Source organism: Eutrema salsugineum, unplaced genomic scaffold, assembly GCF_000478725.1.
Source record: "Eutrema salsugineum unplaced genomic scaffold, Eutsalg1_0 scaffold_16, whole genome shotgun sequence".
Lineage (NCBI taxonomy): Eukaryota > Viridiplantae > Streptophyta > Magnoliopsida > Brassicales > Brassicaceae > Eutrema > Eutrema salsugineum.
The window spans coordinates 2,000,426-2,023,421 of record NW_006256858.1 but is presented as its reverse complement, the minus strand read 5'-3'; the positions used below and the strand labels follow the sequence as shown (position 1 = coordinate 2,023,421).

The 22,996-nt window shown below is 40.4% G+C and overlaps 7 protein-coding genes across 10 annotated transcripts; 3 read left to right on the top strand and 4 right to left on the bottom strand.

Moving 5' to 3' along the window:
- The first annotated feature begins 127 nt into the window (after positions 1 to 127).
- On the top strand, positions 128 to 1,965 carry LOC18021070 (protein POLLENLESS 3-LIKE 2). Its single transcript, XM_006403871.2, has 4 exons — positions 128 to 325; positions 454 to 666; positions 757 to 912; positions 1,004 to 1,965. Exons 1-4 carry the CDS (start codon positions 176 to 178, stop codon positions 1,757 to 1,759), a joined length of 1,275 nt encoding a protein of 424 aa, XP_006403934.1. The 5' UTR covers positions 128 to 175; the 3' UTR covers positions 1,760 to 1,965.
- Positions 1,966 to 2,794: 829 nt separating this feature from the next.
- On the top strand, positions 2,795 to 9,228 carry LOC18021067 (rac-like GTP-binding protein ARAC11). 2 transcript variants are annotated; one of them, XM_024158083.1, is made up of 9 exons: positions 2,795 to 3,927; positions 4,033 to 4,220; positions 4,598 to 4,821; positions 4,895 to 5,648; positions 8,242 to 8,329; positions 8,442 to 8,551; positions 8,641 to 8,704; positions 8,790 to 8,920; positions 9,009 to 9,228. In XM_024158083.1, the coding sequence occupies exons 1-9, from the start codon at positions 3,189 to 3,191 to the stop codon at positions 9,108 to 9,110; spliced, it is 2,400 nt and encodes a 799-aa protein (XP_024013851.1). In that variant the 5' UTR covers positions 2,795 to 3,188; the 3' UTR covers positions 9,111 to 9,228. The 2 variants fall into 2 exon arrangements, with proteins under 2 accessions (XP_024013851.1, XP_024013850.1); XM_024158082.1 differs by lacking the exons at positions 2,795 to 3,927; positions 4,033 to 4,220; positions 4,598 to 4,821; positions 4,895 to 5,648 and adding an exon at positions 7,664 to 8,141.
- Positions 5,713 to 6,921, bottom strand: LOC18021068. The gene is made up of 3 exons (XM_006403869.2): positions 6,416 to 6,921; positions 5,895 to 6,330; positions 5,713 to 5,748 (listed from the first exon to the last, which is right to left on the bottom strand). Exons 2-3 carry the CDS (start codon positions 6,247 to 6,249, stop codon positions 5,741 to 5,743), a joined length of 363 nt encoding a protein of 120 aa, XP_006403932.2. The 5' UTR covers positions 6,250 to 6,330; positions 6,416 to 6,921; the 3' UTR covers positions 5,713 to 5,740.
- Positions 9,229 to 9,358: 130 nt separating the features above from the next.
- LOC18021066 (vacuolar protein sorting-associated protein 35C) lies at positions 9,359 to 14,444 on the bottom strand. Its single transcript, XM_006403868.2, has 21 exons — positions 14,258 to 14,444; positions 14,046 to 14,142; positions 13,816 to 13,939; positions 13,535 to 13,720; positions 13,344 to 13,431; positions 13,129 to 13,185; positions 12,944 to 13,033; positions 12,730 to 12,852; positions 12,471 to 12,605; positions 12,086 to 12,202; positions 11,715 to 11,954; positions 11,570 to 11,638; positions 11,342 to 11,431; positions 11,161 to 11,250; positions 10,888 to 10,977; positions 10,667 to 10,735; positions 10,497 to 10,577; positions 10,309 to 10,416; positions 10,124 to 10,227; positions 9,865 to 9,984; positions 9,359 to 9,756 (listed from the first exon to the last, which is right to left on the bottom strand). Exons 1-21 carry the CDS (start codon positions 14,342 to 14,344, stop codon positions 9,543 to 9,545), a joined length of 2,379 nt encoding a protein of 792 aa, XP_006403931.1. The 5' UTR covers positions 14,345 to 14,444; the 3' UTR covers positions 9,359 to 9,542.
- Positions 14,445 to 14,615: 171 nt separating this feature from the next.
- On the bottom strand, positions 14,616 to 16,675 carry LOC18021065 (pentatricopeptide repeat-containing protein At3g51320). The gene has a single exon (XM_006403867.2). It carries the CDS (start codon positions 16,531 to 16,533, stop codon positions 14,944 to 14,946), a length of 1,590 nt encoding a protein of 529 aa, XP_006403930.1. The 5' UTR covers positions 16,534 to 16,675; the 3' UTR covers positions 14,616 to 14,943.
- A 90-nt stretch (positions 16,676 to 16,765) lies between these two features.
- LOC18021063 (aspartyl protease family protein 1) lies at positions 16,766 to 22,597 on the bottom strand. 3 transcript variants are annotated; one of them, XR_002900256.1, is made up of 14 exons: positions 22,097 to 22,597; positions 21,850 to 21,991; positions 21,499 to 21,734; positions 21,192 to 21,428; positions 20,943 to 21,078; positions 20,643 to 20,716; positions 20,331 to 20,427; positions 20,157 to 20,223; positions 19,997 to 20,068; positions 19,284 to 19,916; positions 18,793 to 18,945; positions 17,456 to 18,183; positions 17,267 to 17,367; positions 16,766 to 17,138 (listed from the first exon to the last, which is right to left on the bottom strand). XR_002900256.1 is itself a non-coding variant. In XM_024157694.1 (11 exons), the coding sequence occupies exons 1-10, from the start codon at positions 22,396 to 22,398 to the stop codon at positions 19,687 to 19,689; spliced, it is 1,593 nt and encodes a 530-aa protein (XP_024013462.1). In that variant the 5' UTR covers positions 22,399 to 22,597; the 3' UTR covers positions 19,389 to 19,519; positions 19,646 to 19,686. The 3 variants fall into 3 exon arrangements, 1 of the variants encoding a protein (XP_024013462.1); XR_002900257.1 differs by having other exon boundaries at positions 16,766 to 17,088; XM_024157694.1 differs by lacking the exons at positions 16,766 to 17,138; positions 17,267 to 17,367; positions 17,456 to 18,183; positions 18,793 to 18,945 and having other exon boundaries at positions 19,389 to 19,519; positions 19,646 to 19,916.
- LOC112087775 (E3 ubiquitin-protein ligase RNF165) lies at positions 17,388 to 17,868 on the top strand. The gene has a single exon (XM_024157695.1). The coding sequence runs from the start codon at positions 17,423 to 17,425 to the stop codon at positions 17,693 to 17,695; it is 273 nt and encodes a 90-aa protein (XP_024013463.1). The 5' UTR covers positions 17,388 to 17,422; the 3' UTR covers positions 17,696 to 17,868.
- Positions 22,598 to 22,996: the final 399 nt, after the last annotated feature.

The following is a 22,996-nucleotide window of genomic DNA, read 5'->3' as shown; positions in this document are numbered from 1 at the left end:
ATATACACAAAATACAACGCAACGGCTAGTGATCTCAACGGTCAAAAATTTAAAACCTTTAATAATTCCGATCTCTCTCAAGCCGTCTTCTTAAATCTCGACTTCTTCACACATCACTCTTCCGCCTGAGATTCTTTTGTCTTCTTCTTCTTCCTCTTCTCCACTCACTCCAAAGATGATGAAAGATGTATTCAGACCGACCAAATCTGCTCCGAGTTCTCCTGCAAAGCCACTAGGCATCTCACGCACTCGGTCTGAATCATTTCATGCTATCCACAAAGTTCCTATCGGAGACAGTCCTTATGTCAGGGCCAAAAATGTTCAGGTGATTGATCAGAATTATATCCTTTTATTTAGATCTGGATCACAAGGACTCTGAACTTGTGTTCTGGATTTGATTTTGCGTTTTTGTTTATATCTGATGGATTGTTTTGCGATTGATTATGGATTCAGTTGGTGGAGAAGGATCCAGAGAGAGCTATTCCTCTGTTCTGGTCTGCCATTAATGCCGGAGATAGAGTGGACAGTGCTCTGAAAGACATGGCCATCGTGATGAAGCAGCAAGATCGCGCTGAAGAAGCCATCGAGGCCATTAAGTCTCTCAGAGTCAGGTGTTCAGATCAAGCCCAGGAATCACTTGACAATATCCTCCTAGATTTATACAAGGTCCTCAATTCACACATTTTCTTATGTTTCATTTCGCAAACTGCTTCATTTTGTATTGAGATGTTGATTGAATTGGATTGTTTGTTGCAGAGATGTGGGAGATTAGATGATCAGATTGGACTTTTGAAACACAAACTCTTCTTGATACAAAAAGGTCTCGCCTTTAACGGTAAACGAACCAAAACCGCTAGATCTCAGGGAAAGAAATTTCAAGTCTCTGTGGAGCAAGAAGCCACTCGGTTACTGGTAAGCAGCAATTCAATATTTGCATATCGATTGTAGGCTTGTAGCAGTCTCAATTTCTGAATTCTAATTGAATGAAAACGTTTCGAAACAGGGAAACTTAGGATGGGCTCTGATGCAAAGAGACAATTTCGTTGAAGCTGAAGATGCATACAGGAGAGCTCTATCAATAGCACCAGACAACAACAAGATGTGTAATCTCGGAATCTGCCTTATGAAGCAAGGCAGGATCGATGAGGCCAAAGAGACATTACGGCGTGTGAAACCAGCGGTCGTGGATGGTCCTAGAGGAGTGGATTCACATCTGAAAGCTTACGAGAGAGCGCAACAGATGCTCAATGATCTTGGATCCGAGATGATGAGAAGAGGAGGGGATGATAAAGTTGAGCAGAGGAGGCTTTTCGACGCAATGTTCGGGTCTTCTTCTATATGGCAGCCTCAGCCTTGTAGAGAACAGAGCATGAAGCCCATATCGAAGCCGGATTTGAGCAACGATGGATACGCAGACGAGAACGTGAAGAGGAGTGTGAATCAAGTAGTAGTGAACCCTTTAAGAGTGGATGCAAAGCCCTTCTTCTCTTCAAAGTTGATCAGCAATAACGAGAAGCTGAAGAGAACGAGATCGTCGAGCCAAACGATGGGAGTGTTGAGTTGTGATGAGGGAGAGACAAACACGAAAAGAAGATTGTCAATGGAGAAGAAAGCAACAGACTGTGGATTACCAGACAACAAGGAGTTTGAAGAAGCGATGATTATGGCTGTTTTGGGGACAGAAACGAAAGTGGACAAGAAGAGGAGGCTCAAGGTCTTTCAGGATATCACTTTGCCCTCCCTTAGCCCAAGAGCCTGAGTTATTATCTATCAGTTCAGGATCTCTAACCAATCTATTTTTATCATTCTAATTTATGAGTTCTCTAAGTAAAGTTATTGATGATGCAAAAAAGGAGATGAGCTCTTGTTCTCCTTGGTAATTTATTATCAATGTTTTTGTCAGCTTAAAGTTTGCTACATTTTTATTTATTGTTCACAATTATTGTCATTGACCAATAATAAAAGTGAAAGTTGTTATGTTCTTTGCCTATCTAGATTGTAGCTGATAATAATAATACTATTGTAGATGTTAAAAACTAATGAGAGAGACAAAAAGAGAAGAACAAGAGTATATGTGTTCTTGTTCCACATGTTATAAATAATTTAATACTGAGTGGTTACCATTACTCTTCTCTCTCATTCATCTACCCAAATCTTATTAGTGCATCACCATTGGATACAATTGTTCCCTTTAATCTTTTGATTGACCTCTCAACTTTTGTGGTTAAGTTTGTCGAAAAATTAGGGGAAATTTAAACAATTAATGTGTATATACTATATATTATACCAATTTGGTCTCTTCTGCTTACAATTAATGAAAACGCTTGCCCGCTTGGCACTAAAGTGTAGTTAATACTTACGCCTACACTTTAAATTCCGCCAAAATACAGCCGTTGAATGATATTAGGTTCCGGAAGTGCCCTCTTTATTCTAACCATGACAAATGAAAATGTTGTAAAAACATAACCTTTATTTTGGGGTGAAACAGTTAACAACACCTTTTTCTTTTCTAATCTCTTTCCAATAGATTCTCTATTTCAAAGTTTTGGCATTTTTGGTATCCGCATTAATTCGAGTCTCACAAACTGAGAAAAGTTCAAAAGTAGTAAACTTTGATATATCCATGGTACAAATTGAAAAATAAAGGTTATTTTGGTCAAGTGGCACTGTTTGGGAAGAAAAGAAAGAACAAAAAAGAAGCGATTTTTAATTGGAGGAAAGGGCTCTCCGTCCAAAGCCTAAGGTAAAAACTGAAAAAAGAAGTCCCAAATTCCAACTACATTCCTCAGGAGAAGCCAAAGTACCTTCAAAAGCCAAACCCCTTCTCTATCCTTTCTTTTTTCTTTGAAAAAAAAATATCATCAACCTCCACATCTAAACTTAAAGTTAAATCCTTTGAGTTTCAGATCAGGACAAAGTTAGGATCTTTTCTTTTTTGCTTTTTCTTTTTGGTTTAATTTTGACACAAACGAGGTAAGCGCACTTCTATCACTTCATAAGTAGAAGAAGAAAAAATGGGGTTTGTGGGTAGAGTGTGATATCAGTTCAGATTTGTTAACAAGTCGAAGAACATAAGAAAAAAAGATTTTTTTTTTCTTTTTCTTTTTGTTTTGGATGCATGGTGAAGAAGAAGAAGTAGAAGACCCACTAAAATTTTCAGACAAGAGTTTTTTTTTTTTTTTTTTTAAATGGGTTGTTGTCAGTCAAGAATAGATAGAAAAGAGATAGTGTCTCGTTGCAAAGCGAGGAAGAGATACTTGAAACAGCTTGTCAAAGCTAGACAAACTCTCTCTGTCTCTCACGCGCTTTATCTCCGTTCTCTACGCGCCACCGGCTCTTCCCTTGTTAACTTCTCCTCCAAAGAAACCCCTCTTCACCTCCACCACAACAATCCTCCTTCTCCATCTCCTCCTCCTCCTCCTCCACCGCGTCCTCCTCCACCTCCTCTAAGCCCTGGCTCAGAGACCACTTGGACCTCCACCACCACTTCCTCCGCTCTTCCTCCTCCGCCTCCTCCTCCACCACCACCTCCTCCTCCGCCTTCCTCTACATGGGACTTCTGGGATCCGTTTATTCCGCCTCCTCCTTCTTCCTCCGAGGAAGAGTGGGAGGAAGAGACAACCACCGGAACAGCCGCCGCAACCGCCACCGGAACTGCTTCTGACGCTACTGTCACGACGGCTCCGACGTCAGCTACTCCTCAAGGCTCTTCGGTGGTGAGTGGATTCTCTAAAGATACAATGACGACGACGACGACGACAGGAAGCGAGTTAGCAGTTGTGGTGTCGAGGAACAGTAAAGATCTGATGGAGATTATTAAAGAAGTCGATGAGTATTTCCTTAAAGCTGCTGATTCCGGTGCACCACTCTCTTCTCTCCTTGAAATCTCAACCTCTATCAACGCCACAACAGCTCATACCAAAGGAGGTAAAAGATATCAATCAAAGCCTTTGTCTTTCTTCTTCGTAACGGTTACAGGCGGCTGAGTGAATTTGATTTATGTCTAAATTGTGTTTTTTGTTGTGTCTCTAGGGAAAATGTATAGTAACTACGAATGCAATCTGAATCCGACGTCGTTTTGGACAAAGGGGTTTGCTCCTAAGTTAAACGAATACAGAAACGCAGGAGTAGTAGTTGGAGGAAATTGCATTGTTGGTAGCCATTCCTCTACGGTGGATAGACTATATGCGTGGGAGAAGAAGCTCTTTCAAGAGGTTAAGGTATTCACTTTTTTTTCACATTACGAAAGTTTCAATCTTTGAATAAAAAATTAAGTTTTGTGGAAGATGTTTAAAATGTAGTTTCTTTCAGTTTAAAATTAAACCCAACGCTTACGTTGAACTTTGAATCTTTAAGTTACTTGCTTAGTGTTTATCTATATATGGATAAAATAATAAGATTCGAATTTGGTTGTTTCATGTCGATTTAAAGGCGTGTGGTGGGTCCAAGAGTTAGCAGATAGTGTAAGAGACCCACATGTGCACACTTAATTCTGATAATAATACTTGTTATGTTGTGTACACTGACACAAATATAATGCCAAAGCATTGTTGGAGAGTGAGTGCTTGTTGTTTTTTGAATGTGGGGTTGTTTACAGAATGCAGAGAGCATAAAGATGGAGCATGAGAAGAAAGTTGAGCAAGTGAGAAAGCTTGAGATGAAGAGAGCTGAGTATGTCAAGACTGAGAAGGCTAAAAAAGACGTCGAGAAGTTAGAATCTCAGCTAACAGTGTCTTCTCAGGCCATCCAGAGCGCCTCTAACGAGATCATCAAGATCAGAGAGACCGAGCTATATCCTCAGCTCGTAGAGCTCGTTAAAGGGTTAGTTGTGTATCTCCATTGCTCCATTTTATTGAGAACAAGTGAACAAGGGTTGTTGTATAATGTTATGTAGGCTGATGTGTATGTGGAGGAGTATGTACGAGAGCCATCAAGTTCAAACTCATATTGTTCAGCAACTTAAGTACCTAAACACCATCCCCTCCACTGAACCCACTTCAGAGCTTCACCGACAGTCAACTCTTCAGCTTGAGCTGGAGATCCAACAATGGCATTACTCTTTCTGCAACTTGGTCAAGGCCCAGCGTGACTACATCCAGTCTCTCACGGGTTGGCTCAGGTTAAGTCTGTTCCAGTTCAGCAAGAATCCACTAGTTAGGAGTAGCTATGAGTCAAAGATCTACAGCTTCTGCGAGGAATGGCACTTGGCTATTGACAGGATCCCTGATAAAGTAGCATCTGAAGGAATCAAGAGCTTTCTGACTGCAGTCCATGGAATTGTGGCTCAACAGGCCGAGGAGCATAAGCAGAAGAAGAGATCTGAATCCATGTTAAAAGATTTTGAGAAGAAAGCGGCTGCACTGAGAGCGCTGGAGAGCAAGTATAGTCCATACTCGGTGCCTGAGAGCAAAAAAAAGAACCCGGTGATAGAGAAGAGAGTAAAGGTTGAGATGCTTAAAGGTAAAGCAGAAGAAGAGAAAAGTAAGCATGAGAAGGCAGTGAGCGTGACTAGAGCCATGACTCTGAACAACTTGCAGATGGGATTCCCTCATGTTTTTCAGGCAATGGTTGGGTTCTCAAGTGTGTGTATGCAAGCCTTTGAGTCTGTGTACAACCAAGCTAAGTGCATCGGTGAGGAGCAAGAGGAAGTCAAGAGATTGCTCCTTTAGAGAGAGAAAGAGATATCTAACAAATAGTTTTACCATTTGCTCTCTGTTTTTGCTTGATCGAAGCCAACCTTTTAGGAACCTGTGTTGAAACTTGAGTTAGGTTTATGCTATTTTAGAAAATGAAATTGGTTAAAGACTTACTCATTGATTCGTTGCCTGAAATCTTCATCAAGTCAAGAACTTCTAATCCATATACATTGATTGATAGAGAAGTACTAGCATTACATTTCCATTGAAGCCAAGCCAAACGCAAGTCACTTTTCAACGACAAGAATGTCTCCCTTGCACTTGAGTTATTGAAGAACTCGAGTGCCGCAAAATAGACATTCTCTTCTAAGCCATGAATCTGATCTAGCTCTCTGATACACTCGGAAAGAGAGAACCTGCTCGCCAGCTGCGTCAAAGCAGAAGTCCGCAGCTTCGATGCAGCCGCCATTTCAAGTATAGCATCAGCAATAGCAGCCTCGACGCCACTAATACGCCTCCTCTTGGGAGTAGGAGGACAAAATGCAGCGGCATCATCGTACTCAGACAAGCATTCCGTTTTAGCTTGAGGCAAAACATGTTTCCCGTTTGTCATGGAATCTTCAGCGAATATCTGCGACAACTGCTTGTAAATTGGACAACCACCTGTTTTAATAGACTCTGCGTCTGGATACTCCTGATTTTAGGAACAGTAAGATCAGCAAAACAGATAGAGAGTAAAGGGAATTTGAAAAGAAGCATAGAAGTTAGTAAGACAAGACCTTTACATATTTGTCCCACGCCTCATCAGTGGCAATAACAGAACCACTGGATTCATCAAAGATGAAGTCATCTCGAGCCAGAAGCAATTTAACGACTGAAAATTGGCGTCTGAGAAAAGAAAATCTGTTCTTGAGATGTTCTTTATCCCATTTGAGGCCACTTCTTTTGTAAAACTCATCGGTTATAAAGTTCCAAGCTTTATTAGAGAAGGAATTGTTGACTCTGTTTCCTTTATGGACCTGATTGACTATAAGGTTCGCGAGTAGCTTCGTTAAAAACGCCGTCCACTTTGGCTGCTGCTGCTGATTCTGTTATTCTCCGGTGTTCCCAGTCGTCATCTAGAGATTCCGGCACAAACCGATTCACATTCAAATGTGAATGCGGAGAGATGGAGAATCTTTAAACCTTAATCGATTATACCAAAAGGTTCACAGGTTTCAGTCATGAATGAAAGGATCAATTTTTTCGAAAACCCTAAAATCTAAGCTCAAGGTACTGATGAAGAAGAGGAAGAGTGTTCTCGCAAAGGCGTTGTGATTGTATTAATTTATTAATCACAGTCAGACAAGACATTAGAACGAGTCTTAGAAATGTCTGTTTGATTGGAAAACCCCCAAAGTCTTGCTTATTCCCGTTGTTGCCCCATTTTCTATTGAAGTGTCATAAAAAACCCATTTAGTTTCGCTAATTCACATTGGTGTCCCCATTTACAACAAATAAAGCGATCCTTGACACCATGAGTCCATGACTGTACATTGAGCAGCAGAGGGTGGCCAAGAAAACCAGCACGGCCGCTTCTATCGGTCGATTACGAACTTAACTTCTATCGATCACGAGTACCGATTTGAGATTCTTTGAAAAGGGTTAGTTCGGCTCTGTAAAATAATGGGATTTTCACAACAAAGTGCCGATGCAAAACTGGTTATGTCAAATCATTAGTAGTGCGTCATGATTTTGAAACCTACCTTTTTTTATTATGAAAACTACCTACTACTAATTAACTATGGACAATTGTTTGTGTTGTTAGTTACGGCATTGCTTAAAGAAGAAAGAAAGCTTAATGATATGATTAATCACTGTCAAGATTTGTTACGCAACACAAGAAAAGAGAAAGGTTTCGTTTTAACGGATTGAAATGAGTTTGGGCGGCAGAAGAAGACAATTCCATAAATAAACACACAAATCCATCGGTGTTTAGTTGGTTTTGTTGAGAGCGCTATTAAAAGAGAAAATCCACAATTGTCGGAAATAGAAAGAGAAACAGAAGAGACACACACGAGTTTGGTTGGCGAAAAAATTGATTATTTCAACGCCATTTTTCCCGGCCAAAGCTAACTAACAAACTCTTCGTTTTCGTTTCTGTTACCTTCAATTTTTCATTTTTTTTCCTTTTTGTTCTGTTGGGTGAATAGGGTTTTCTAATTTCTGGGACAAAGTCCGCTCCTTTGGAATCCACAATGCCCAGATGGTCGATCAACGTTGAGCACCGAGAATAAGAAGCAGATTAACATAAATAGCAAGGATCTCCAATTCCAGGCTTGTTTTCAAGAGTTTTGAAGATCTCAAGGCTCAAATCTTTCATCTTTTTTATTTTCCTTGAAATTATTAATATTCTTCGAGGGAGAAATGAGCGCTTCGAGGTTCGTAAAGTGCGTGACGGTTGGTGATGGAGCTGTCGGAAAAACATGTTTGTTGATATCTTACACAAGCAACACTTTCCCTACGGTTAAAATCCAATTTCCCTGATGTTCATGTTCTTGTTTGATTAGATTGTCTCATTTGCAGCACAACAACATCTCATATTCGTTGGTTTTATATTATGCAGGATTATGTGCCCACCGTTTTCGATAATTTCAGTGCAAATGTGGTGGTTAATGGAGCCACCGTTAATCTTGGATTGTGGGATACTGCAGGTTTTCATTTTAACTAATCTTGTTTCTTTTTAACAAAATTTGAAATATGGCTTTCTTTTTTTTGTGCTTTTTGGATCTGAGATTTTGAAATTTGGGTATGAAAAAAAAACAGGGCAAGAGGATTACAACAGATTAAGACCACTGAGCTATCGTGGGGCAGATGTTTTCATATTGGCCTTCTCTCTTATCAGTAAAGCCAGTTACGAAAACGTCTCCAAAAAGGTAAAAAAATTCATCAAAAAATCTTGTTTTGGTGTTAGTATTGTCAACTATCTCTCTTTTTCTCACAAAGTTACAATTGTGTGTTGCAGTGGATCCCGGAGTTGAAACATTACGCGCCTGGTGTCCCCATTGTCCTTGTTGGAACAAAGCTTGGTGAGATTTTCATTATCTTTCTGATCTCACGTCTTTCAGTTTTTTACTAGTTGTGACACAGAGTATGTGTGTTGCTTCTCTGTAGATCTTCGAGATGATAAGCAATTCTTCATCGACCATCCTGGCGCTGTCCCGATTTCTACTGCTCAGGGAGAGGAGCTGAGGAAGCAAATAGGAGCACCTACTTACATCGAATGCAGTTCCAAAAGTCAAGAGGTTATATTTTTGATCGTTGACTTGATTTGTTTTGATGTTTATTTATGTTAAATAATGCTTAATGATAGTGTCGATGTTATGAGTGCAGAATGTGAAGGCAGTGTTTGACGCGGCCATTCGAGTGGTGTTGCAACCGCCGAAGCAGAAGAAGAAGAAGAGCAAAGCGCAGAAGGCGTGCTCCATCCTATGATGATTGCAAAAAAACTCTGTTTTTATATATTTTTTTGGTTTTGGCATATTAATCTTCTAACAGTTGCATCAATGTGTTTGGTTTGGTCCTTTTTGTTATCAATATTAATATGGATTTTGTCGGAATCAACATCTTTTTGCTTCTCCATTCAGTCTTATGCACAATTAACACCCACACAACCATGAACCAATTTTCAATCCCACAATTTCTGTATGTGTATCCCTCACCTGTAGTTCTCCGCATGTTTCAAACTTAGCAAAATATTTATTGATAGAGATTATAATTAGGAAAGGAAAATTGATGATACATTAGGAAAGGAAAATTGATGATACAAGTTTTATTTCTCAGTGTTATCTTTCATGCTTTTTCAACAAAGAAACGAAGCCATGATTATTGGGGTGATGAGACTAAAAAGAATGCAAGAAAGTGTAATCATTCAAACCATTCCATTTTGATTTTCTGGTATTTCTCACTCATGCCACCATCCTGCTGTTGTCTCTGAAACTCCATGTAACGCAGAGTGCTGGATATGAACGACCCTGCGTCTGACTCTACTTTCTTCGTCTCGCTTCTTATTAATTCAGCTAAGCTCTGGATTGTATCGCCTGTTACTTGTGGATTTCCTTTCTCCAAGAAGTAGAGATACCTGCGTTTCACTCGTAACGCCATTAAGAGAAAGCGGAGGCAAAGTGCTCAATTACAAGCATTTTGCAGCGTAGGTACTAAATAGGTGGAGCTACACCGAGTAACTTACTTGTTCAGCACTTCGACATATAGAGCCACAGAGCCGGTGCTACTGTTACCACGGGATGCGTTGGCCATTTGTTGAACAGCATCTGCGATTTTTTGCGCCCTCTTCAGGCAAAGCACAACCCTGTTCTCATTTCATAAATTCCATATTAGCCACCCAAAACAACGACTAAGTATCAGTATGCCTCAGATTTTCCCCCTTCTTAATTGTGTATGGTTCCCAATCTTAACTTGATGATATAGTGCATTCATATGTAGCATACCTCTCTCCATCTTTCAGGTTCTCGCAGTCGTCTGCCCAGAAGAGATGCGCACATTCGTAAACAGCTCTACACTGATCTGGCTTCTTAAGGAGTTTTGCAGAGTACTACACCAATAGAATATAATTTAGCCTTTTTAGTATTCAATGTAACACCCACTAACTCAACTGGAATGTCAGGAAAGATACCCCTGTCGCCTTGTGAGCCAGAGTTTCTCTGTTCTCAACATTAAATACACGCATCCGCTGGAGTGTCCCTATTATTAAACGCAGTGCTGTTACTTGTGCCTTTGAATCCTAAAACACCAAAAAAATTTGGCCATGTCAAGGTTTTTTTTACAGAAAAATGCTTGTAGCCTCGTAAGAAATTCACTTACTGAAATTTCTTCTTCATATATAAGATAAGCCTTTGTGAAGAACTCATAAGCGACTGCTTCTAATTCACAGTCATTGGCTGCCTGAGGATTGAATAAAAGAATATTTCAGATCATGCACTATATCTAATGGTTTTTGATACTGGGTGATCATAAACCAAACGATCGTATACCTGAGCACATTGCAAGTAGAGTCGAAATGCCAACTCAGACGCTGAAACATCAGATAGAACTTCCACGGTCTGTAAAAAAATAAGATTCAAAATCGACTCGCATCATTGTAATTACGGCAAAGGAAAAGCAGCTGGGTTTCACTGGACAATAGCAATGAAGTTCGCAAGGCAACTAAACTTTCCTCACTCTTTTCTAACAATCAAGATGTATGTACACTTGCCTCATTTAAGAGCTGTAGAATTTTCTTCGGTGTTGCTGACGTATCATCTCCAAATGGGTTTTCATCTCCACCTCGTAATCGCCGAACTAACTGCGCAAGCATATCAGCACAACAAATTATATATGAGCATACTTCCAATTTCAAATATAATGTCTATTGTATCCTTATAAAAAATGGAAGGACATACAACTCCTTCCAAATCTTAGACAGAACTTATACTTTTTCCTAAGTTGGAGAACAGAGGAACAAGTGATCACAGTAAGAAATACAAACCTTGAGAGCGGAAAAGACAAGGGGTGGTATCGTAAGAGGCAGACGCTTAGGTCCTCCAGTCAGGACGTGCTTCCTTACTCTGAAAATTATCTATAGTTGGGTATATGAATTAGCAATGGCACACACAGGTCACTTTGATAGCGTCTCTGATGTGCAGCAATATATATAATTATATGCACACCTTAGACATTTCTTCTTGATCATCATTGTAAAGCATGTGAACCAACCGTGCAACAGAGTTCTGCTCTTCCTGGAAATCTTCTTCATCAACCTAGAACTCATCATAATTTTTCGTTTAAAACCATGTCGGGTACAATAAAAGGTCAGTTATCTAAAGAAATACTCTTTCGAGTGACTAGAATACTGTGAACACGAATGCAATAAGTATTGATTAACAAATGTTAAGTACCTCATCATTATCAGTTGTCTCATCAAAATCCTTGATAAGTCCTTTTATCAGTTCAAACAAAGCATCGACCTGAAAGACGCAATAAGGACACGTCACATCAATAAAGAACGCTATAGGAAGAAACTAAACCAACAGAAAAGCACACCTCATCAGCGGTAGCAATGCGAGTATTGTTTTTCAAAATGCTCTGAATTATAATAATTGCCATGGCTTTGTTTGTCTCATGGTCAAGGTATTCCATTACTCGAGGATAGTTGGTAAGCTTCAAAATAGTTACAACATCATTATACTTATCCAACGGAGCGCTAAGAAATGCAACGATCTGTTTTGATGCCTTGTCATCACGAAGCTTTCCTGTGGCAGAGAGTTGGCCAACACAAGAACCCTAAAGAAAATTTTCAAAAGAGAGAGAACAATGTGTATTAGCAACTAGGCTACTAGCAGAACAGATTAATTAGATACAACGTAATTCTAAATAAACTTCATATGCTTATACATGCTCGGAAGACTTTATACCAAAACTTGGTCCACATAGTCTAGACGATCGGAATGGACATGGAGAGTGAACTTCAGAAGAAACAAATACAATGTTACAGATCCTGAGGCCGGCAAGTCCACCTGTGCTTCTACAACCTAAAATCATATACAAGATGTAGACTCAGTCAACGGTTTATATAATATAACTGTGAAGAGATTATCAACGTGATACAATCAGAGAGAGCTTAGAGAAAAAAATTACACAATATTTACGAGCTAGAGAGAGAGAGCATGACAACACCATTGGCGATAAAACTAGATTTTTAGATGTTCTCTAATACTAGCCACCGTCATAAATAAACTTAGATTTAAGTGTTAACTGCAGTTAAGTTCCTTTTACTTCATGATTAGATGCAAGATTTACCTTCCCAATAGCATGATTCAACTTTGAAAAGGCGTCTACTTGCAGGAAATTAGGCAATGCTTCCACACTAGATGCAGCATAGTTCGAAAGCCTTTCCATCAGACCCGAAAGGACTGTCTTGATATCAACAGACGGCTGAAAAACACATTGACGAAAAGGAATATAGAGGAAACATGTTCCGATGGGATAATTTATTTAGAAGTGTTATGTTTTATCAATTTTGCATATAAAAGAAGAAATGGTTGATTAAAAGAAGTACCTGAAGTTGTGGACAAGCACCTAATAATACATCGAGAGTTTCAAGGTGAAAATCATCAGGAAAGACTTGTATAATGCAATCCATTAGGTAGCACTGTGCAAGATCATCCTTACAGTTGACAACCTTTTACAACAATGATAGATAATTCATTTTCACCAGCAAGTAGACGGAAGCTTGGATGCAGAAACTATCTAAAGAAAGAGAAAAACCAGACCTGCTCCAGTATTCTAGGAAGGACAGTATCTCTGTAAATTCCGAGGTCAACACCTTCCAACTGACCCAGTATATGAAGGTTCTTCCCAACCTAATTAGCAGTAAACAGAAGAATTTCAGCAAAAATTAGAATCATTACTCGCAAATCCTACATGAGAAAAATCAGCTACAAGTTACTGCTATTACAAGATCACGTAATTCCTTCCTTTCTCTCTCCCGTTTCTCCTTCTCCCGAGTAGGTCCCTGGGTAAAAGAAAGCCTTAACTCAGATTCAGTTCAGTAGGGGAAATTCAGAAAGAGTGGACAATAGCAGACATTGGACTCTCGCGACATGAAAACATATTCAGTACATACATGCTGAATATGAGAGCAGAAACACATCATAAGTATTTCCAACCAACCTGATGTTGCATTCGGACCCATAGTTTGTTCATCTCAGTAAAATTCTGAAGCACGAACTCTAAAGCATCCATGTGTGTATCAGCATCTCTGGAGAGAATAGCAAAAGCATTGGACTCTTTACATGTACGTCCTAAATTAGCAAAAATCATCTAACAGCAGGTTAAAGGAGAACTAAGTAGTGAAGCCTTACCCTTCCAGCTCTGAACCAATGCTGGGTAACTTTTTACTAGTAGCTTGAGCAAGGTAACTTCTCAAGAAAAGACCACGTAATGGATGTTGAACAGCTCGGCACATTTCAATAAGATCCTTAAGTATATCCGTGGCAGTAACGTCCTTGGATTTGATATATACAGATCCTATGGTACAGAGGAGATACCTGCAATTCGATCCATGTGTGTGTATCTATAAAGCTCGAAACAGAGATTGCGAAGTACTCGGAAACACTACTCCTGATAAGAGAAAAAAACTTACAATCTTGGCAAAATGTTACCGGCATGCTGCACTAGCTCGTAAAGCTCTGAAATGGAGCAACCACGCCCCGTTTCATCCATAAAGAAGATCTCCAATTTCCTCAGTTCATCAGAAACTCGAATATCTGAAGAAAATCAGATCGCAGTAAGATAAAGCAAGTAACGCACAAGAGTTATCTCCCTGAATTTGGAAATGCGAGTGCGAAATAGAGAAAGAGGGTAAGGACTCACAGAGTTCATAGTATTTATGAGGAGAAAGCTTGGAAGTACGAAGCTCGCTGAGCATCTGAGCAGAAAACTTAAGAACGTCTTTGAGATTGTTGGAGTCCTGCGATAAATAATTGGAGATCCGTTACAAACAAATCCAGAAGTTAGGGTTCCAATGCGAAGGAAATCCCCAACGGAAAATTTGATTGATGAATAACAGAAGAGAAGATATATACGATCGCGCGCTGCATGTAGAAAGCATTTTGCTTAACGGCGGCGATGGCGGCGGCAAGCCACTTCTCATCGTCGTCGGCGATCATCATTCTGTTTAACTAACTACTTTACAGAGAGAGTCTCAATTTTGACCGAATCTCTTATGAGCTAGAGACTCTCCGCATTTAATCGTTTTTCTGTTCATCATCCACTTTACCAATATTTTCTTGTCAACATTTCTAAATAAATAAATTACATGGAGACAAATAACTACATTCACGGTCATGTGATCAACTACTGTGTATAAGATTGTACCTCCAAAAAAGAATTATCATCATTCATTCATTCATTCATTCATTCATTCATTCATTCATTCAGTCGCAAGTGGGTAAAATCTCAATTTCTAATTGATTGTGTTACAGAGAGCCTTTTTCAAAACTAAGAATTGGCAACTCTGACCCCAAAAAAAGAAAACAAAAAATGAAACAGGATCAAATCTAACTAGAGAGACCATAGTTTTTCTTGTTTCCATTCTAAAACAGAATTTTACTACTCTTCTCTACAAAAACAGACCAATTCATGCGCATTCCTTGTACTATTCTAGCCTCTCTGCAAGACGACACACAACTTCCCATTTATGACTTCATATAGTGTGGATCTAGCAAAGGAGAGCAACCGTAAGCTTTGACTTGGGGATTAGCTTATTAAGTCAGTAAATCACTGTAGCGTTTTCCTCTAGACTAGTCTCAGTAATGACCTTGTCTGCCTCTTCGCATCCTACTATCAAGCCATGGACTATCTCCTTCAAGTCCACAAGGCCACACCCGGGCATTCGTCCTATTTTCCTCTCCTTCACCACCTCTCTCACTATATCAACATCTTCCCACCGCCCCGCAACACTGTAAATGTTCATCAAGAAATGGTAATACTTGTAGTTCATGGGATCTTTTTCTATCAGGGACTTGCCAATGCTCTCCCCAAGAGCCGGGTTTCCTGTGAAACGTGAAGAGCTGAGCAAGTTAGCCCATTTTGCAGATTCTGGCGTCACATCTTCCTCTGGCAAGTTCTTCAGAGTTTCCTCTGCTTCTTCAGGGAACCCGGCACTAAAGTAAAGATTAGCCATGCACCATTGGTGTCCAAAGTTTCGTTTGATCTGGAACTCGTCAACCATCATGGCATAGTAACTTTTTCCTTGTGAAACAAGCCCGGATCTAGCACAACCGCAGAGAACACCAACAAACGTTACTTCATCAGGAATGAGCATACCATTAATCATGTCTTGAAATAATTTGAGCCCGTCTTCAGGATCCCCGTGAAGACAATGTGCCAATATCATCACATTCCACGTAACTCTGTTCCTACGGGATACACTGTCGAATATCCTACGTGCTAAGTCTACTTCCTTGCACTTTCCATACATGTTAATAAGAGCTGTATCAATAACTACGCTCGTATTCAGCAAGATTCTTATCAAAGAAGCATGAACCGACCTACCTTCCTTCAGTCTAGCTGATCTGCCACAAGCACTCATTAGCAAAACCAAGGTCCTCTCGTTTCCATGGAACCCTGCTCCAACCATCTCACGGAACAATTTAATAGAAACCCCGGGATTGTTAGCACCCAAATAAGCGCTGATCATGATATTCCAAGAAACCATATTTTTCTCAGGCATTTCATCGAACAACTTGTGAGCATACAGAATGTCACCGTCTCTCACCGCCCCAGCGATTATCGAGTTCCAGGACACAATATCTCTCTTGGGAATTTCAACAAACAGCTTCTTGGCAAGCTCCAAGGCACCACAACAAGTATACATATGCATTAACGAATTCTGGACAGGTAAAACTTGATCGCATCCATGTTTAATAGCCTGCCCGTGACACATTTTTCCTGAGTCAACGCAGCAAGTCTTCTCGATACAACCAAACAATGGGACGAAGCTGTAGGTGTCAGGAACAAAACCGCATTTCCGTATATCAAAGTAAAACCCCAACGCTTGTTGCGGAGTAGAGGAGAGCAAATACGCCTTAAACACCGGATTTGCGCAGTAGAGCTTGCCAATGCTGCGGAATATCGAAACGGTGTAGCTGGCGTCACCAAAACGAGAAGAACACTTCAACAATCTGATACCCCAAGTGGAATCCCAGAAGTTACCGGAGGCGATGAGCCTCGCGTGGACTTGGAAAAGGTGTCTAACAGTAGTAGATTCTTCAACAAGTTTGAAACCCCTAAGAAGGCCCAGAACGGGGGAGATAGATCTGGATGTGACGAATTGGCGAATAGAAGAAGCTCTTGCCATTCATCTCCGGCTTGGATCCTTTGATTTGAGTCAGCGATGGATTCAGAAATCGCCATTAACCCAAGCTCATATCTGTGTCAGGGACTAAGAAGCGTCAACGGAAAACGGATTACAGAAAGGAAGGAGAACGTAGGCGGCGAAGGAAGGCGAATCGGTTCTGTGTAAAACCTTCAGGGAAAAGTAAACCCCCTGAACGAGCCAGAGAGTTTCGGTTTTGCTGAACCAAGTCAAATCATGCAAAAACAGAGGTAAAATAAATTAGAGGGGCCTCGTCATATAAGAAAATAAAATAGTAAGGAGCATTTATGCAATATCTACTTTTTTCGTTTCTTTTGAAAAGAAGATGAAACGGTTGTGTAAAATTGGTATGAAGGGGATAAGGCACCTGACAACCTAATTATAGTCAAGATCAAATCATATTACAGACATAAACAAATCACAAAAGCAAATCTATTTAAAAAAACAACAAACAAAATTCAAGATATGCTAAATCATCTTCTTATCTGGATATTTCTTCTGTTGGAATCCAGACACACACATACGCAAGCTTCTTACCTATATATAATAAATTCAATCGAGCCTTTCAATTGATTTTAGAATGTGATCTGCATGAATACGGAAACAAAGAAAAGGTGGATACGTAGAGAGAAAGGAGAGAAAAAAAAAAAAAGAAGGTGAGAAGTAAGGGTCTTGGTGTTGGTGTGTGAACATAGAGAAAGGTGTTTTAACGTACATTGTAATCCATAAAAGAGGATAGGCATTGCAAATCACGCAACAGTGACCAACCCTTTTGTTGTTGTTGTTGTTGTCTCTCCAACACACACACCTCTCGCTCTGTTAAATTGATAACACGAAGTGTTAGAGAATCACCCAGTAAGAAAGAAAGAAGATGGGTCTGGAAAAGTGGCTGGCTTTGCTGTACCCGAGAGTGCAGGGAGGAGGAGGAAGAAGAGAGGAAGAATGTTGCAGTGTGTGTCTGATGAGAATGGACGAAGAGGATGTCATCAAGTCCCTGCCTTGTTTACATGAGTTCCACAGTCTCTGCGTCGACACGTGGTTCCATGTCAGCCGTAAAATCTGCTGTCCACTCTGCCGCTTCTCACCCGCTACCATCCTCCTCACCGATGAACTTTTCCTCTGGTTCTCTTCTTTCCATTTCTGATTCCTTCTGTCTGAATTCCTCTCTTTTTTTTCTTCAGGGGATCAAACATCTTTCTCCTTGTAATGCTATATAAACTCTCTTGTAGTACTAGTTTTTCTTTCAAGGGTTCTGAGAAGTTTGATTCCTCTGTAAAAAGATACCAAACAAAAGCTTGGAACATATTGTTCTCTTCCTCATGCAAATGGGGTTCCTTTCCAAAACCTCAGTTCCAAAATTAGAAAGACTGTAACTGTTGATGCACCAGGAACAATGAAACATTCTGCCACACAGTACAGATAGACAATTTGCTGATACCGCTTTCTTGCTCTCGTGATTCCCCATCTGCTTCCGGATTTCTACTCTTTGTTAGTGTTCTATTCTAAAGATGCACTGGTTATCCCCTGCTCCTGCAGGACAGAGGGCTGTAAATGCTTGTATCCCTGTGATCAGAACGCCATATATGTATATGTACACTAGTCCCAGTCATCTGGCTTCCTTATAGATTCATCCTGCAATACAAACACATAGAACAAGCTCCAATAATCAGCTTCACAGGCTTCAGAACAGTTCAATATGAAAACACGACTAGAGTAAGCTACATACTACTGGTCAGCTCGGCAAACTGAACCTTTTTAGAAGTGACAAAAAGAGCCACACTTGTGCATTGTTAGTTCCAACACAAACACAAACACTTGACTGTGGTTAGATGACGTCATGAAAAAATACTTCCAAACTCAGATTCATTCACTCATATGTAATACAAAAACTAGACCGGAACTCGAAGAGCGGTAAGAAAGGTAGAGTAGACCCGAACTAGACAAAAAATAATTTAGGAGTTGATCAGGCATGATACAGCAAGACTCAGGACTTTAAAAGAGATGATGACTTAAACTTGAATAAATGCCTTCCAAGGCGGTAAGAGAATTAATAACTTATTTTCCTAAACCCAGCAATGAAGCTAACAAGGACCCAAGCCTCATTATTCATATGCTGCCAGTGGCCCCACCCATCAGCACCTTACATGTGATGTCTTTCCTAACATGTCTCCGCTTATGTATTGACTATTGAGTGTTACTGGCAGGAAAAGACAGAGTCCCCGTCAGCACCTGAGTTCTCACCTTACTCATAGTTTCGCCTGATTCCATGGTTCTGATCCCACGAGGATAAGAGCAGTTATTTCAGTTCCTAGGAAAATTCCGAAGCTCAGGATTTGTGAGATCATAAGGGCCACGTCTTTGGCTGCTAAGAAACGGTACTTGAAGGTGCAGCTGCTGCATTGCCAGGACTGAAGGGATTAGAGATGGTACTTTTGAAAGATGAAGTAGCACCAACACAGCCTAGGGAATATTTGGTGAGCCAACATGTTCAAAAAGAAAAAGAGCTGCTTGGGTGCTCTAAACCATTCGGGTAATCAAAGAAGACATTGATACAAGTTTGATTTTTGAAGTAACATGCAAAACAATGAGCTTGCAGATAAATGGAAGGAAATCAATCATGATCGCAAAGTGGTACAAAATCACCCAATCCGTAAACCCAAATTACACTGAAAAAGTCTGAAAGCAGAAAGCTCGACGGCACCAAAAAGAAAAAGAGGGAAAACGGAAAGTACCGGGACCATGATCTGACGGATCCCAATAAGGCAATTGGTAGAAACCCTAGACGAAAAAGGCCAAGAGTCGCCCACCCATCAGAGGCTCGAGCTCGGCGGAGCTATCTGAAGGTTTTGTTTTCGCCGGTTTCTTAGCACCAATTCCGTTACCAGAATTCCGCTACTCGCCATCGCAGCCGTCACCAAGCCAAGCAAGGTAAAAGAGAATCGAGAAGAAGCGACGGTTTGGTTCAACACTGACATAACCACAACATTTAGATAACAAAATACATACATTTAGCAGGGAGATAAACATGGCCACTTACAAATCCATTGATTATTGTTTTACTCATCAGACGGAGACTATTATTAATTGAACATACAGTGGTCAAACCAACACAAAAACGAATGGCTTCTGTGAGAGTCAGAGGAAGGCCAAAAGAGGTAGGAGAAGCAAGATTTGAGATGCGAGAGGGCTGAGATTGGCTGCACCGCCTGTGCCAGCGTTTCTGGTGGAGGTACGATGGTCGATTCGCGGTCGTGTAGCAGCAGCAGCAGGAGGAGGAAGAGGTGGTGGAGTGGATGCTATTGGTGGAGGAGCTTCGATCTCTGGTGGTGGAGGACTCGTAACAGGTAAGCTGTCATCTCTAAAACCTGCCATCAATACATAACATTTCATTTACAATGGTTTGTTTCCTATGTATATATAGTCACACCCTGATCTGGTCACTTACAATTAGACCGCTTCCAACCCAAAATCATCCTCTCCCGGTCGAATACAATGCGGTAGCCCCTCATCAAGTTCTCTGCAACCACCCAAACGTGAAATGCATTCAACACATACTCTCTGTAACAAATGTGTAAGGGTAAAAAACTCAGTATTGGGTGACTTACGTCCAATAATGTTAAGCTTGAAATCCACGCTCTTCAGAATACCCAAGCAGTACATGATGGTATTGTCCTATTATTCAGGTTGAACAGAAAAAAAAAAGAAAAGGTTCGTACGTCAATGTATATCAATAAGCTAATGCATAAAACTAGACAACCGTAAAAACACCCATGTCTAACCTTAGTCACCACCGTGAATAGCGGATCCATCCTCATCTGGGATCCTCCTCCAAAAGTCATCACTACTCTAGGGAATATAATGACTGTAGTATTTGGACTGCATGCGAAGAGTAAACACATCAGAATTCAAATGTGGAACAGATATGTGCCATTTTACATATTACTTAGCTATTTTTAACTGTTTGATACACTTATACTGTTCTTCTCTAACATTCAATGTTCCCCATCTTTCTTATTTCATGGCATTCGTTAGTTATTCCAACACATTCTACTGAAATGGACAAAAGCGTGAGGCAAGAGTGCACGCTTGACCTTAAGTCGTAACAGAACTCAAACGGAATCTCAGGATCAGTCGGGCGTCGCTTGTCTGTGACTTTATCGTGAAACTGTCAAAGTAAGAGAATGAAGGTCATGTGATGTAACAAACACAAGGAATAACATTTTTTCTACCAAGTCTTCATTTCAACGCGCACTGGAAAACAACAGATATAAGATATCTAATGATTTAACGACAAGAAAGAATCTTAAAGGAAGAGTCTTTCACTCAGATATGGTCCTTGTACAACAAATTTGGTAAGGCTTTATTAGAATAGTCTGATCTTAGGCACTTACAGTCTTGGTAATCAGACCATATGCCGGCTCCAGTAAGTGTGTAAATGATGTGCCAGTGTCAAAGAGTGCGAGCAGCTGGACGTCAAGATCATTTCGCCCCACTGATACTGCCGTCAAATTCACAGCATATGTGGGACTAGTTTTCATTTGGGAGAAAGAAAGAAAATCACGGGAGACAAAAGAAACAGAGTCATTGGTATAGATAATTCATTGAATTTAAATCAAATCAAATTGGAATTGACTACGTACTTTGGTTCAACAGGAATTAGGGGCGTCTCCAGCTGATCTGTGTAGCCTTTGTCTCCGAAGCTAATTCTTCCAATAATGCCAACGCTATTAGTATCCGGGAAACACATTGAGAAGGAGTTTGCGGTGATATTTGCTTTTGCCAGTACACTCGGAACAGAGTAATCTTTCAAACCAAGCCCGAGAAGACCGTTCACAGCCACTCTGCTCTGGAGCGAACCTGTCTGATTCTGACCGCAGCTGCATCGCAAACACATGTGCGTTATTAGAAAAAAGACAACTAAGGGGATAAAATCAAGTCATTACTTACCCAAGCGTGATATTAGCTTCAACAGGCTCTAACTCCTCGTCCTCTGTGACCAGATGCAATACATCCTCGAACAATGTCCCTCTGGTGACTGCGTTGTTAGAGAGGTACTGGATCTGATAAGGGCAAATACTTGCAGGAGAAGAACATTGTCTTGATCCAAAACAACGCTCGTCGCTGCATCTAATGGCTGAACTCGTGAAAGATGCGTTGGGACTGTATAGATTGAGTGGCCGGCTCTGTGTCAAAGAGGAAAACAACAACAAAAATTTGAGGACAAAAATAGTTGGAAGAAAATGCATATCTGAAAAGCAATTAAAAAAATGTATAAATCCTTGGAGAGGAGTAAGTTACCTCTGAAAGTCCAGCATCTTTCAAGTCGTGGATGCAAGTGGTACCACAGTTGCAAGGCAACCAAAACAAATCGCTGCCTGTGTCCAGAGCCACCAGGAACCAAGTAGCCGGTGTCCCCACAGATACATTAGCATAATGAAGGCTGAAACCAAATGGATATAACAAATCGATATTCATTAAGCAATGGAGTCATAAATAAAGAAGAAAACAAATTCTTGTGAATCAAGAGAAGAAGAGGCATTATTACGCTCCAAGAAGGTCGAGTGCAAGCGTGCGGTTTCCTCGCATGAACGTTACCGGAGGTTCGTCGTTGTTGGAGGCAAGACCTCGACCTCTGATCAACTGATCACGGTGGGCCAAAACCTTGAAGTACTCCAAGCTTCCCACTTCCGGCACAAGATTGTCAGCAAAACCAAGATTTTGCTTGACCGCATCAGAGAACACGTGGTGAACTTCGAAGCTGAACTTCCCTGCAGCCTCACATATCTTTAATCCCCAAGACGCTACTAACACAGACAATAACACAAACACTTGACGTGCAACGTCCATGATTTTACTCCTGTGGCTTTTCTCAGAGAAAAAGACAACACTTTCGAAGTAGAAAGTGTTTTTGCTTTCTCAGTGAACGAAATACACAGTGACGAATCGCGTATATGTATAAGAAAATTGAGGGGTTCAACAGTTTGACTCGTTCGCATTGTTCCAGACGAGCAGAGAGAGACTGATTTGATTCTTAATACTTGTTTAATCAGGATAGTGGCCATTATTTTTGTATCTTCGTCTTCTTCGATTGAGCAGAAGGTTGACGTTGACGATGATGGCAAAGTCTGTGATGCGGAGGGATACGACTTCTGAAGCTACCGTTATAAAGTCGTTTAGTCAACTATTTCGTTTTGCGGAAAAGCCGCTTTACTCTTCTTATTTTGTACTTAACTCCTCCTATTTGTATATTCTAATCATAGTTAACGAACATTTTTTTTTGTTTGACAAATAATCAACTAACATTTTTCGACCAACAAAAAAAAAAAAAAAACCAACTAACATTTTCCTGTCCTTTGACATCCTAATGCGGCGTGACTCAAGTATCTTTGTAAAGAGTAGGTTAACTAAGAATTTATCCTTGGACCAACTAAATCCTATAATTGAT